This window comes from Centruroides sculpturatus, unplaced genomic scaffold (assembly GCF_000671375.1).
Source record: "Centruroides sculpturatus isolate CEXI.00-Female unplaced genomic scaffold, Cexi_2.0 scaffold383, whole genome shotgun sequence".
NCBI classification, from domain to species: domain Eukaryota; kingdom Metazoa; phylum Arthropoda; class Arachnida; order Scorpiones; family Buthidae; genus Centruroides; species Centruroides sculpturatus.
Genome location: NW_019384849.1, coordinates 110958 through 126391, shown reverse-complemented (window position 1 = coordinate 126391; position 15434 = coordinate 110958). Strand labels below are relative to the sequence as shown.

General features: G+C 27.8%; 1 protein-coding gene across 1 annotated transcript in view; it reads left to right on the top strand.

Annotated features, from left to right (window-relative positions):
- LOC111630442 (lysine-specific demethylase 7B-like) overlaps positions 1-13091 on the top strand; it is a 65171-nt gene extending 52080 nt beyond the window's left edge. Inside the window, exons 5-8 of the mRNA XM_023374547.1 lie at positions 4520-4680; positions 8620-8761; positions 11002-11200; positions 12837-13091. Coding sequence (XP_023230315.1) covers positions 4520-4680; positions 8620-8761; positions 11002-11200; positions 12837-13091 — 757 coding nt within the window. The remainder of the gene's footprint in view (positions 1-4519; positions 4681-8619; positions 8762-11001; positions 11201-12836) is intronic.
- The last annotated feature ends 2343 nt before the right edge of the window (positions 13092-15434 follow it).

The following is a 15434-nucleotide window of genomic DNA, read 5'->3' as shown; positions in this document are numbered from 1 at the left end:
ACTATAACATGGTTTATCCAATTGAAATAATCAAACTGGTTTCCATTCATTTATTTTGTGGTTTATTTTGTTTACTGGAAGTGACTGAAGCAAGAAATCAACTGTTCCATACAAATTTTCAACTGATTTTGAAAATAATCTTAAAATACATTTCAATTAACTAATCTTAAGGCTATCTTGTACATTAATTAAACAAATATTTTGAAATAAATGAAAAATAATTTAAAATTATTCTTTTTTATTAAATAAGCTTAGTTTAGGTTTTATATTTATATGGCTAGTTTATGATGCTGTTCTTTAAAAAAGCAGTACAAAATTTATTTATATTCCATTTTATTAATATCCAATACAGTAAAACCCCGCTTAATGCAGGGGATGCGTTTCTAGATGACAAAGCGCTAAATGAAAGTGTTAAACAAGGTCATTTTAACATAGAGTAAATAGGGATAGGGGAACATGCATCTAAAAATAAACAATGTAGAGGACGTGGTTGCTGTATCATTAAATGCAGTGTGTAGCGTCTTTGTAATCCAAAAAGATGATTGGTAGACGAACGAACAGCATTGCTGTTCGTTCGTCTACCAATCATCTTTTTGGATTACAAAGACGCTACACACTGCAAACAAATTTTACTTTAATTTTAAGTTATTTTTATATTAATTTGTATAATAATATATGTTAAATAACATAAACATATGCACACAGAAATGTAAAGTTCATTTTTGTGACGAAGGTCCTGACTTTATCGCAAGAAAAGAGAATTTCAGAAAAGTCATGAAGTTTCATTTGTCACTTTTTTCTTTCCTTAAGCAAATGTCAGTAGCAGAAGATTGCATCCAAAACACCTTGTTTTACTTTTGCATTCCTTTCAAAATCTGAATCATTCACTACAATTTGATCAACGATTTCGGTTATCGTTTCCAAACTTTTCCTAAGGAAATCTGTAGAGAATTTTTTGGGTTCTTTGTTTTCAGAATCTATTTTCCAGTTCTACGTGAATTCCTTGTTATGCCAGTTCTTGAAGGTCATCGTTGGTAAGGCTCTCACCAGAAACCTGCGGTAACTCCTCAATATCCTGCTCGTCTACATCTCCTAGTCCTGCTGTATCAATTAGGTTGACTTTGGTCGACATAACGATACAGCGATAGGCTCTTCTCGTTGAGAATTCTTGGATACCTTCAGCCATAACTTCCACACTTCGTTTGTGCAATTATCAGTTAATTCTTGCCAAGCGAAGTCGATATTTCCTATGGCATCCATGATGTTATATTTTTTCCAAAATTGCACCAAACAAACATAGATTTAAAGAAAGTAACCTTTTTGCCACCTTTTGCTGATTGGTTTGTGTTTGCAAATAATCATATTATAAACAAATCAATGAAATTCCACAATAATTTAAATCAGCGTAAATTTTGAGCTTTTTTAAGGCTTTGAGCAGATCGCATTATATTGAATCAGTGTTAAGCGGTACTTTCAATCCTTGAATGTTCAAATTGCCTTTTATACAGGGTATCCACAGATGTCATATGCAGTTTTAAACAGGCTTGAAGTCACTGTCTATGGTCATATATACATGACATTGGTATCACTAGAATGTGAAATTCAACTTTTTGTGCTTACCTCACAGACACTCAATATGTGCTTCACATAAGAAAATATTAACACTGTCTGTTGGCTTGTAGAAATTTTAAAGGTAAATTAATAAATCTATGTATGTATGTATGTCTCTTTAATCTGAAAATTAAGTTCGGTAGACTATCATTACAGCTTTCAGGTTAGACACTTCTTTTATTGTTTCCACAACAGTTGTCTAACCTGAAAGCTGTAATGATAGTCTACCGAACTTAATTTTCGGATTAAAGAGACATACATACATACATACATACATACATACATACATACATACATACATACATACATACATACATACATAGATCATAATAACAGCTACCAAAAGTGATATTTAGTAAAATAATAAAGCCAACAGTGTTAATATTTTTTTAAACTATTTGGCATTTCATGAAGCAATTTCGAGCATGATGTTTGCTGCACAATATGTGAAATACAAGACAATATTACCACCTTATTACCAGCAGTGATGCATTATTGCAACTGTTACAGATTCTCAGGCAATGGGGTATGTACAGTACTGTACACCATATCTTTGACATAACCCACAAGTCATTGCAGATAATGAGATTTGGTGACCCGAGTGTCCACATGCTGATAACATTGTTGTCAGCTCGATGCACCTAATCCATCTACTTGGCAGTTGTGTTCAGATGTTGCTAGATATGGAGCTGCCAGTATGGTGGTGCTCTGTCTCTTGTTGAAAGAGGAGGAGTTCTTTTTCCCTTTTTGTCCAATTGTGGAAACAGCTAGTTAGCATATCCAGATAATTGGAACCAATAATGATGCCCTCCCAAAATAAAAATGGCCCATACACCTTAAATACAGCACAAAAAACATTGATTTTAAAGTACATTTAACCTCCATAACAACATGTTGGTTATGTTAAATCTTGACATTGTTCACTGATATGGAAACCTGCCTCATCACTTCAAATGATTCTTGACAACAGGTCTTTCTTATCCTCCATCAATATCAGTAAATGTTCACAGAAAGTTAGTTTCTTTTGAGGATCATCATGGTGTAATTTATGCACTAATTTCATTTTGTAAGAGTGAAGCCTCAGATGAGTATGTAAGACTTTAGATATGATGGATTTAGGACTTCTAATTCCTGGCTAACTCTGCATACAGACTTCTTAGGGCTACAAACAAATTATTTTTGTACAAATTCTACAACTTCAGCATTGATAGGCTGCTGTTCTGAATGTCCTTTCCTCTGACTGCAGAAATTCATTGTACCACTTCACAGTCATCTTGTCAGTTGTTACCTTAACATTAAGTTTCTAACTGAAGGCATGCTGCCTCACAACACTTCATGTTTGCAATTCCACAATACGCCAGTTATGTTGATGTGGGACTAGTGCCATTTTGCTTTTTACTTTCTTCTGTTACCAGCTAGTTTTTCATGTTGGAATGTCACAGAGCAAAAAAAAAAAAAAACAATTTCATGAACCATTTTTATGACACAAATATCTGGTGTGTTTACTACTAATATCCACTGCTATGAAATTTTACTCATTTATAATCATGGAGGATATTTGTGCACACCCTGTAGTCTTTAAGCTTAGTGAAAAATCTTAATTTTGAATTTATTACTTTTATTTTATAGTTATTAAATACTAGCTGACGAACCATTAATTTTCACAGGAATTTACTATATACAATTATTTAATAATTGTATATATTAAAATTCCATTTTTTTGTCAAATTAAAAAATCATTGACATAATGTAATAGCAAATTAAACTGAATCCAATTTAAAATTTTTAATCATTTTATGATGCATTAAATTAAAATTGTATTTTATTTTAATTTAATAAAATTGTATTTTATTTTATTTTTATTTATTTTTGTTTTTTGCTGAAAGGTTTCTAACTAATATTTCCAACTCCTTAATAATAATAAGAATAAACAAGAAACATCGTACTGTCATAATGAAATTATTACTATTTTGTTATTTGGATTATTTGGCATACATTTAGATAAACTGTAATTAGTTACATCTTACAATTGCATGTACTGTACAACATGCAGTACATTAATTTTTAATTTTACATTAACTCACAGTATGAAATTTTTTGAATTTTATAGTCTTTTAATTATATTAATTGTTTTGTTTTTTTTTTCTGAATATTTGTAATTGTTTGGAAATTAAGTTTAAAGTGTACATTTATCATAACTATGAATTCTATACTAATTTTATGAATGAAACGTTAAGAAATTGATAATTTGTTTTTTTTTTCTGAATGAAACAAATTATCAGTTTCTTAAAACGTAACAATACGGAATTAACAATTAAAATGAATGAAATGAAAAAGACATTTTTTTTTTCTGAATGTCTTTTTCATTTCATTCATTTTAATTGTTAATTCCGTATTGTTACGTTTTAAGAAATTGACATATTTATTTTTTATCAATGAATGAAATTACTAATAATCAATTTCAATTTTTTTGTAAATTAATGAAATATGAATTGANATAGTCTAAGAATATATTATTTTTACTATGTATTATTTAATAATAAATAAAATATTTATTTATGTTTATACTATTGCAATTATACAAACCATAATTTCATTCTTATATGATGCATATATCAACATTTCAAAATTACAAGCATAATGAAAAATCAGTGAAAATAGGACTTAACATCTTGTTTATTATTTTCTTATTTTATCCAAAGACAATAAGTTGGTATCATTGAAAGATAAGATCCAGTTTGTTGTTTGTATAATATCATTAATCTCATTTGAATGCTTTTTTTTATTGTTCAGTAAAAAAGAATAACTGTAAAGATATTTTTTGGAATTTATATTTTTTGTTACAAATAATTGTTTTCTAGTGTTAATTATGTAAAAGATTCTATTGTAAATTGTTTTTCATTTTTAGTGCGGATGATATAGTATTGAAATTAAGGGGACAGCAATTGACTTTACCATATCTGATTCAAAATGGCTTTCACTGCCCAATTATAGTTGAAAATAAAACAGGGCTAGGACTCTCAATGCCTCCTGACACTTTTACTGTTACAGACATAATGGAAAATATTGGTATGTATATTGGTGTTTTTGAAAATAAATTTTAACTTTAATAATTTGTGTAAGTTTATTTTATTGAACAATAATTTAATATAAAAAAATATATATATATATATATATAAAATTAAAATTAATTAATTACTTGAAATTAAAGACATGCTAATTTTGTGAGTTTAGGGTTTTTAATTTTTTTAAAAGATTTACACTGACAAATCAGTCAATTGTACCAATTAAAAACTATGCAACTGGCTACAATTTCACTCATTATGAAGAAATCCACTCACAGAAATGTTAGCCAATATGAATGAAAGAATTGAAGAAAAATGTTCTGACCTATACTATGATAAATTATATTCAAACCTAGATTCCTTTTAACAATAAACTGTACATTTTATTATATGGTTAACTATCTGACAAACTTGAAGATTGTATTAGCAGTAAAATTATTATAAAATAACACAAATGACTAGATGATAAACTAATTAAATTAAATCTCTTTACTTGAAAAATGAGTTTGTCAAAATCTCAGAAAAGTAAAATGAAATATTGTTTAAAACATATGATTAATTTGATGAGACATTTTATATAATGAAAATACAGATATTACATTTCTTAACTATAGTTTACAACATATTTTCTGATATGTGATAGTCATTTTCTTTTTTTACTTAAATATAATTGTCAGTTGTTCTGACACAAATACTAGTTCTATTATATTATCTTTTCAGATAATTTTAATAATGTTTAATGGCAGTGTGAGAGGGGGGAAAGGAATCTGTATCATTTCTCATTCTGAACTGGATATTATTTTGCATAGCACTTTTGATGGACTTCTTTAGTAAAAAAATTATTCTCAGTTGTGTACCTTTATTGCATTTTACTCTTGCTTGTGCATTATAATGGTATTTAAGATCTATTTAAAATAATATATTGGAAATATTTTATGACTTGGATTTTTTTTCTACATATATTTTGAAACATAATTTACATAATATGCTGTCTTTTAAGTAATGCAAAAACACTTTAAATTAAGATTAGTACTATTGAATTTTAAAGTTTTTTGTTGCAAGTATAGAGAATCAATATATTAATAGAACATTTTATTAAAATTATATTGAATACCTCAAATTCAGAAAAAAATATCTATTGAAAGTTTTTTATTTTATTAATTTATGAACAGTGTATTTTATTCAAAAATTTTAATAGAAAGTTTTGTCCATCAGAAAAATCTTAATTTTTCAAAAATTTTCAAGTTAGCTGAGACATATCTAAATAAAGATTATCATAAAATGCAGCTAGAATACATATTAAATTCTAAATGTATTTGAATGTTCACATGATGCATGTCAGCAGTTTTTAAATTTTATCAGTCCACAGTTTCATAAAAATGGAAAATGTTACATTTTTTAAAAATTGAAAATAATTAAAGAAAATTGCAAACAATTTCCAACAGTTACTTCATAATCATTGAATTTTAATTTAAAACAGAAAATTAATATGTACCTTTTATTAACATGTACATAATGATTGTATTGCAGATGGTCCAGTAAACTATATTTGTCTTCATAAATGTTTTTAAAAACAATGTTTTGAAGTTCAGATAGATAGATAAATTTCAATTCTTTTGAGTCAATCATATTCTGTTGTATCTGCCACTGTGTACAGAGAGCACCTTTTTTGGAACCTATGATTTGCTTTGTGACAAGGAAAGGTAACAGACTAGATCCTGAATGTTTCCAAATTCTAAAAGTAATGTACACTTCACGCCTATGTTATTGCACTTATGTTTCAAATTCTGTTTTATTAAATAAAACTCTGCTCTAGGTGAGAATAAGAACAATTATTTGCTAATCTATTCTAGTTGAGATAACAATATCTAAACAAGCTTGCTCAAACTGATCTGATAGAATGTTCCACAAAGGTGAATCAAATATAAATTTTGTTTAAAATAAATTTTATAAATTCTTGGAATCTAGTAGTTCAGAAGAATTTTTCACTGGATATACAGTAAGGGATGTGGTTTATGTATTCTAAAGGAACCACATAATTTTTACTATAGCTTACAGTGACTATAAACAAAAACGTTCAGTTCCCTTTTGTGCATGCGTGTGGACATGCGCAATGAATAGATTGAATGGAACATAACTTAGATAACAAAAGTGAACTGTCTCAGTAATCAATAGGATGACTAACACGTCAAATTAATATATAATAACAAAAACAAAGACACTGAGTTCAGCGTTACATGCATGTAACGCTGAACTCGGTATCTTTGTTTTTGTTATTATGTGAACTGTCTCATTGTGCATGCATGTGGATGTGCGCAATAAATGGATTGAACAGAGCATACACATGCACATCTGACAGATGCAAAAAAGTTCTAACATAAGCACTTCACCACTATAATGGAGCCCGTAAAAATGCCACTTTAAAACTCAAATCAAAATTAAATTTTGAAGTTTTATTTCTTAAAATGTATTGATAGTAAATTATTATTTTTTTCACTTTTTGTTTTACTCTATTAATAGATAAAACAAGTTAAACAATAAATATTAAATAAATTATTAACTAAATAAGTTATATAAAGTATTTAAGTTCAATAAGTATTTGGGATATTTGAATATTCAAGCCATTTGAATATTTGAGATTTGGTTAATATTGAAGAACAGGAGCACAAAATCCAGGAGAGGAACACTATGAACCAAGAACTTTCTGTCCTTGGAGTGCACAGTTTTATAAGTTTTCCCTTTAAAACTGCCTTTTCATTGGTCCCGACTCGTCACCTGATGACAATTTAAAACTGATCGGAGGGCGTGGGAGAGGTCAGTTTTGCGACTAAATATTACTCCTTTCCAGCATGTTTCCCTCGACTTTAGTCTTTTCTATTGTTTAAATAATTTACAAAAAAAAAAACTTTCTTTGTTTAATCGAGATCTTTAATTTCTCCCTTTCAAGTTGTAAAAGGAGATTTTAATTTCTCAATTGATAGTCTCCATTCGGATTTCTATGTTGACTTCCTTCTGGGTCCTCACATGAGCACTAAATAGAGCACTAGTCTTCTTGGGACACTAACAGGGCAATGGAAGACCAATTAATTTTAATGTTAGAATGTTGATTTTGAAACAATGCTCTATATTTGTAGGTGACTTAAATTATTACATAATTATTTAAGTAACAGACATGAAGATAGTTAATAGAAAAAGAAAAAAGAAAGATTAAATTAAAACAAACAATTATTTATTGTGACATCGTCACAATGCCAGGCTGCAATTTTTAATTAATTTTAAATAGATGCTCTCCACCTGAAATTATTAGTGGTGTTTGCCTCTGTACATCATACTTTTCTGTTATCAATGGGAGTCATCTATTAACTGCTTTCAAGGGAAAAGTTTTGAATTGAAATAATGTGACTTCCGATTTGCATCAGAAGTTTATACATAGTTAATTGGGGCCTCCATTTTCTAAGTTTCCATATCTGGTCTCATCTTTCATCTAATCTAACTTTTTTCTCGAGATTAAGGAAAGACAGACAGATGGATGACAGTGGGAATTTATATGTCAACAATTTTTTCAAATTGCAGTCCAATAACTGAATTCAGATTTTCATGTGTGTATAAAATATTATAAAATCTGTAAAACAAAATTAAAGTTAGCAGGTTTTGTGGATTTGCATCTATAAAACATTAAATTGCCTATGTATAAACTTCTAAATTGAAAAAATTATTGATTTAAAATTTCACATAGTAGCCATTATAGATTTTTTTTTTTTTTGCAAATCTTAGGTTATGAAATTATGGTATAGATGAAAACAAAAGACAATATTTATTATTATACACTTTTATTTTCTTTATTTTAGCTACAATAATTTTTTAAATCATTTATTATGTATATTACAGTGAAATGATGTTATGACTTTTTAGATTTTTGATTATGGTTTATTGATTTATTTAGGAGCTGATTGGTGTTTAGATGTTATTGATGTTTCACGGCAAGACAATATCAAGATGACAATGAAAGAATGGGTGGAATATTTTCACAGTACTTCTCGTTATAAAATTTATAATGTCATCAGTTTAGAGTTTTCAAATACAAGGTATATAATACATTTTAAAAATTTTTACATTAGAATATATTGAAATTAATTGTTTAGAAAGCATAATAACTACATGATCAGATACATGAATTGTAATAATATATTTCAATAAGGACTTTCAAATAAGTTATTTATTTCAAGTATTTTCAAATATTATTTTACAACTGCATAGGCAACTAAAAGATGATATTTTAAAAGTATTATTGTATTTTAATTGCCAAATTACAGAAAAGAAAGAAAGTCATTTGACACTCTTGCTACAGAATATAGAATGTACTCAAAATTAATTTGCTCATATCAGGAACACATTAGACCAAGGGAGAAACAGATTGTTGTGTGTTACATGCATAGCTGCCATTTGGAATGCAACTCTGAAATTTTAAATGACAAAGGAGGTCATGTGACACATCGTTTAGGGTCAGAATTTCACTCACTGTTTTTGCAACTTTGGATTTTTTGAATGATGATGAAATAAAATATTTAGTTTATTTGCTCACACATTGAGGTTCACTGCAATAATAACTGCTTATAATTGAATTATGAAGAAAATTGTAATAATTGCTTATTTATTTATTTTTAAAGAGTTCTTCCAAAGTTTATGTTGAATGAAATGTAAAAGATAAATGAAACAAGTGCAGATAATAGTAATAATTTAGTAACTGCAATACTATAACTAGTAGTTTTATGAAATGACATCAGAGTGCAGGGCATTCATTTTCAATTCCAAATACAGTGGAGCCCTGTTTATCCAACACAAAGGACCGGATCAGATTTGAATGACCAAAAATCTGGATAATCCAGAAAAATTGTTAATGAAATAAACAATGAACAATAAGATAGACTTTTATTTTATATTTCTAGTTTCTTCTTTAACATGATAATCACTTTCTTTCCTTTAGATATCATTTTTACAGTGTTTACTTCATTTCACAAATGTTTGAAGATGAGTGAAACTCAGCAAAACAATAGAAGCTTTAGGGTGTTGAGTGAATAATAACTTGTGAGGTTACAAATAAACAAACTTATTAAAACATATTGACTGCCATGAGAAGAATGTAAGAATGTAATTAGTTCTTTGATTTTTTGCATTTATAGATTTTCCATGTATTTATTTTTCTGAGACAGGGGTTGTGTTTTATAATCTGGATAAACCAAAAATCCAGATAATCAGGGTTCCACTGTAGTCAGTTCTATCATAATGTAATATATGTATTTCTGAAATTTACTATATTATGAAAATTTTTGCTTGAGAAAAATTATTAGACTATAAAATCATAATAATATAATTTCTTATTAAATGTAAATTACTAGCTACATCATTTAAATTTTTAAATTACTTTTATCCTTATTATGTTTAGTATTTTATCAATAGTTACTTGTAAATTGATTGTTAAATTATTACAAAACAAAGTTATCCAAATTTATTGTTTATTAGATATTGTATTTTGTATGTTAAAGTAAATTGTTTTCAAATGTTTTGAATGCATGTAATGTGAAATTGCTTGTTAAATAAATTAAGTCTTTGTTTGATAAAAGTTTTTGCTGGAAAATGCTATTAGTGCACTATTTCTATATAAATTTGCATTATTATAGTTGTGCTTTTGTAATATTAAATGATTAAGTGTATGTTGTATTGATATATTATTTATGAGTACAGTAGAGCATCGATTATCCGACTCAATTGGGGACTCAGGTTGGTCGGATAATCAAAAAAAATGAAAAAAATACATTATTAGTATAGTATAGTATATTAGTATATCCCATGTAATTAGTATATTAATATATCGCTATTAACCAACTTTGCGTTGAATTTTCATCGATGTTAAGCCTAACAAATTTTTTATTTTTTTTAGTAATAATCGTTGCTATTGTATCGTTAAAAATTATTTTAAAATTATTTTTAAGTTATTTTATTGCCTACAAAACAAACACCCATTCATAATTAGAAAATTAAGTCTTGTTTAAATACTGGCCTTCCTTCAATGGTCAAGCTGTGTTGCCAGCTAAAACATGCAAAAATTTAACAAAAATAATAATAAAGTAGCCAAGACATAGCCAAATATTATAGTGCCACGTCACTAGCGGACATTTGAAATTTGCCGACTAGAATGGTTAGTTAACCGATGTAATGGCTAATCGGGGGTCAGATAATCAATGCTCTACTGTAAATAAATTTATATTGTTTCTGTGTATATAAAATACTAAATGTTTATATTAAAATATTTTATATTAAAAATTAGGTTATCAGAATTGGTAAAACCTCCCACTATTGTACAAAAATTAAGCTGGGTAGAAAATTTTTGGCCAGAAATGTTACCAGCTGGATGTCCTTATATTAGACCTCAAGTAATGAAATATTGTTTAATGGGTGTGCAAGATAGTTTTACTGATTTTCATATTGATTTTGGTGGTTCATCAGTTTGGTATCATGTTCTTAGGGTAAGTTTATTATATTTAATTAAAAAAAAACAACGATCTACAGGATTGGATTGCCTTGACCGGATAAGACCCGTGGACGATCTGTCAAAGAAAGTGCTTTCCGGAAATACTTTTAAGGGAAACTGGTCCCTATTTAGGTGTCAGTCACGTGAAGAAACAGAAAATTCCATGCTGCCAGCTCGTTGGTCAGGCACGAACCCAGAACAATTACCAGTGTTTAATGGTTTATTTCCTCAGTTACTGATAGGCACGATCTAAAGAAAATTTAAATATATTTCTCAACAAAATTTCTTGAGATTAAAACATAATTTCCTATTCGATTATCAAAGAAAATAAATATTATAGTATCCAACAACAGCTGAAATGTCTACGTCATATACTATAAGAAACTCGATATACACACGTAACAGATGAAATAATCATTATCTAATATTCCCAAATATTTTTCGAGTATCCAATTTTCATCTCTGCTTCAGTTGAATATGTAAAACTTGACAAAAATATATTTATATTTACACAAATACTACTTTCTTTCCAGCTATAAAAATAAACAAATTTCGTAATTCAAACGAACTATAAAATTACTATGAAAATGATATTGCTAAAAGTAAGAAAGTCTTGTTTAATGTTTTTTTAATAAATAGTATATAAATTTTAATTGTAATATAGCTAATTGAACAGTTTCATAATAAGATTTATAATTTTCAAGATAATTTAAAAAGAATTTCAAAATTGTAAAATGAATTTAAAAAAAAAAAAATTAATCTCTTCGAAGCATCAAATCTCATAAGGCAAGTTGCACAAATCGACTACTCGACTTATTTATGGAATTTAATTGCAAAAATATTGGAGTGAACTGCTAACGAAATACATATTTTGTCACTTTATTATCAATTCAGTTTCATATTATAAAATATGATTCAGTCATTTTGTGGAAATTGATGTTTGGGATTTCGTGACAGTCAATTTCCTTTTGGTTGGTATCTGGTTACTAGCTCGTGACAACGGAAATTCACGGTCTAGTAGCAAAGCATCGACCTCTTATGTTTGAAATTACTCGTGTTAGGAAAGGTTCATTCAAGATGAAATTTCTCGCTTTTTCTGAAATTTACTCGGCTTAAATAACAACAAACAATTTGGTGAAAATTTAAATATTTGACATTTAACAATATTAATGAAATTTGATTTTAAAACGACTTTAATTTTTTTCCCTTTAATTTGACATAAAATAGATTATATTAATTTTTATTCAATAACATTAAATTATAAACTGAATAAAATTGTAATGAAATAAAACAATTATTTAATTAAAATAAAACTTGTCATTTAAGTTAAATTAATTTTAAAAATATTATGTAATTAATTATTTTTGCATACTTTTAAATATTCATGATGTAAAATTGTAAGATTGCACTACCATTCACCAGTGAAGAGTTCGATTGTTAAACAAATAAACTGCATTTACTATTGATTTGTTTGCTAGGATTATAGATGAATTAACAATAGCATATAAATAATAAATTAATTTTTTTTTCTGAACAAAGNTTTGGTATCATGTTCTTAGGGTAAGTTTATTATATTTAATTAAAAAAAAACAGTTAAATTAATACTAAATTGAATGCATATTTTATTTAAGGGTGAAAAAGTATTTTATGTTATTCAACCATCATCTGCAAATCTATCTCTATATGAACATTGGATGTCTTCTTCTAATCAGAGTGAAACATTTTTTGGTGATCAAGTCGATGCTTGTTTTAAACTTGTCTTAAAGCAAGGACAAACATTATTTATTCCTACTGGATGGATTCATGCTGTACTTACTACTGCAGATTCACTTGTCTTTGGTGGAAATTTTATTCATAGTCTTAATATTCCTCTACAATTGCAGTAAGTTCCATTCTCTTATTTTTTATTTATTTATTGACAAGACTATGTCTTGTTTATAAAATCACGGTGCTGTCAACAGCTGCTCACCTTAGAGGTATGAAGGGAGTTGTCAATGAGACATGTCAGGAGTTGCAATTTGGCACAAAGTATTAGGTTCCCAAATCATGCGCACATAAAAAAAAACCAGACTTGTAGGTACTCAGAGGACCAAGAACTGAGTCAAAATAAAATACAAAATGGTGACACTCTTTCTACAAACAGGCACTAGTGTGAGAATTGCACATGCATTGCTCGTTCGGTAGTTGAAAATGCGAATGTTGCATGTTTTTGAAACTGCATGGTGCTAGTTGTTATAATTTCATATTAAAAGTAACTTCCAAAGTATAATTTTTATTTGTTTTTACATTTATTAATATATTTTGTTTGTGCAAAATAAAAACAATAATTTCAGACGATACAATATCCATGATTTTTTTTCAAAAACGGGAAATTTTCATTAGACATTGACAAAAATTCAATCAGGGCAACACACAATGGAGAGAAATTTTGACATTGGATAGGTTAATTTCACCGAAAATGCCTCGTGGATGACCGTGTGGCTGAGGCCAGCGAACTTTGAACGATAGTGCTCAAAACCAGCATACCAAAGAAAAATGGATAATGATAACACTTGCCATGAGTGTCGAAGTGATCCCGCTTACCGTAGCCAAGAACGGGCCCATGACAATGCAACCCGTGATAACCATGGCAGCAACAAAGCCTGCCGTAATCTATATCATGACTCCGAGTACTGGTGTCGGCTTTTCCTCGTTGGTTAGTGCTCATTTTTCTCTTTTCCTTAGAAAACTGTGTGTAGTCAAGCCCTGAGTTTCCAAGGCGTAGTCTTGTTCCAAAAATGGCTTTGTCATTTTACTTGTTTTTTTACTTCTGATTCAATTAATTTTTCCATAAAATTGTGTATTTTGAATATGGAAGAAAATGTAATTTAGTAATGAATACTGTTTTGCCTTTTTATTAAATTTTAAAACAGAACAGTGTGAAAATAAAAACTTGCATATAATAATTAAAGTTTTAATTAATTTTTAAAATCTAGTCAAAATTTTTCATTCTATTTTAATGAAGGTTGAAAAATTTAAAAAAAAACTATTATTACATCCAATAATGGAATTTATGCTTGGGAAATAATTAGCTAATAAATATTCTGTCTTATTGGTATAATAAAAACAATGAGGACAAATGCTAAAAGATCAATCATTTGCGTCCACATGCCCAGAGAGATGATTCAATTCACTATTAAGTGTTTTAAGATTTTTTCTGTCTTAATGCTTTATCTTTGTATTTTTATATATAAATTTTTGATAGCAATGCATTTTCATGTTGTGTTTAATGTTTCATGTATCTACAGTAGTAAATTATTGAAAATATTTTGATTTTTATAATACAATACTGATGCTATATCATTTTTTTTTAAGATGATGATTGTTAATATTAATGTCAAAATGTGAAAAATATAAATTTTAATTATGCAGGTTATTTCTATTGTGAATTATTTTATTATCAAACTTTCTTAATTTTTTTCAGTGTTTATTTTTATAGTACTTCCAACTTCTATAAAATGAAAAATTAAAATTAAATAATGTCCATTTTTATTATGTTATCTACAAGTAATTACTCTTTGTGTTTGTTAACTTAAAAAGTAGCCCATGTAAACATAAGTTATATAAGAACTATATATATATTTTGTTTATTTATATAAAATAAAATATATACAGTAGAGCATCGTTTATCCGAATCAATTGGGGACTGGGGTTGTTCGGAAAATCAATATTTCGGATAACTGATTATGTACGAAAAAATATATTAACCTATCCCATGTTGAAATTTTTCTCTGTTGTGTGTCGCTTTGCATTGAAATTTTCATTGATGTTAAGCCTAACGAAGACTATTGTATCATTAAAAATGATTTTTTTATTTTGTACAAACAAAATAAATATATTGAAAAATATAAAAACAATAAAAAATTATACTTCAGAAGTTAATTTAGTATCAAAAACGTAAAATATTTGAGTAGCCGAAGACATAGCCAAAGATTACAGCGCCACAGCACTGGCGAAAATTTAAATTTGTCGACTGGAATTCCTTCGGATAACCGACGTTTCGGATAACCGACCTTCGGATAAACGATGCTCTACTGTATTTATAATACTTTCTTTTTGGAAAACACAACAGCCTTAGAAGTCTATAATACTATAGAAGGTTTGAAAAACAGCACTCCAGACATCAGTTTCTTAAATATTGAAATCTTAAAACACATATCTGAGTTACTTTGTACTCGAATATTTGTTGT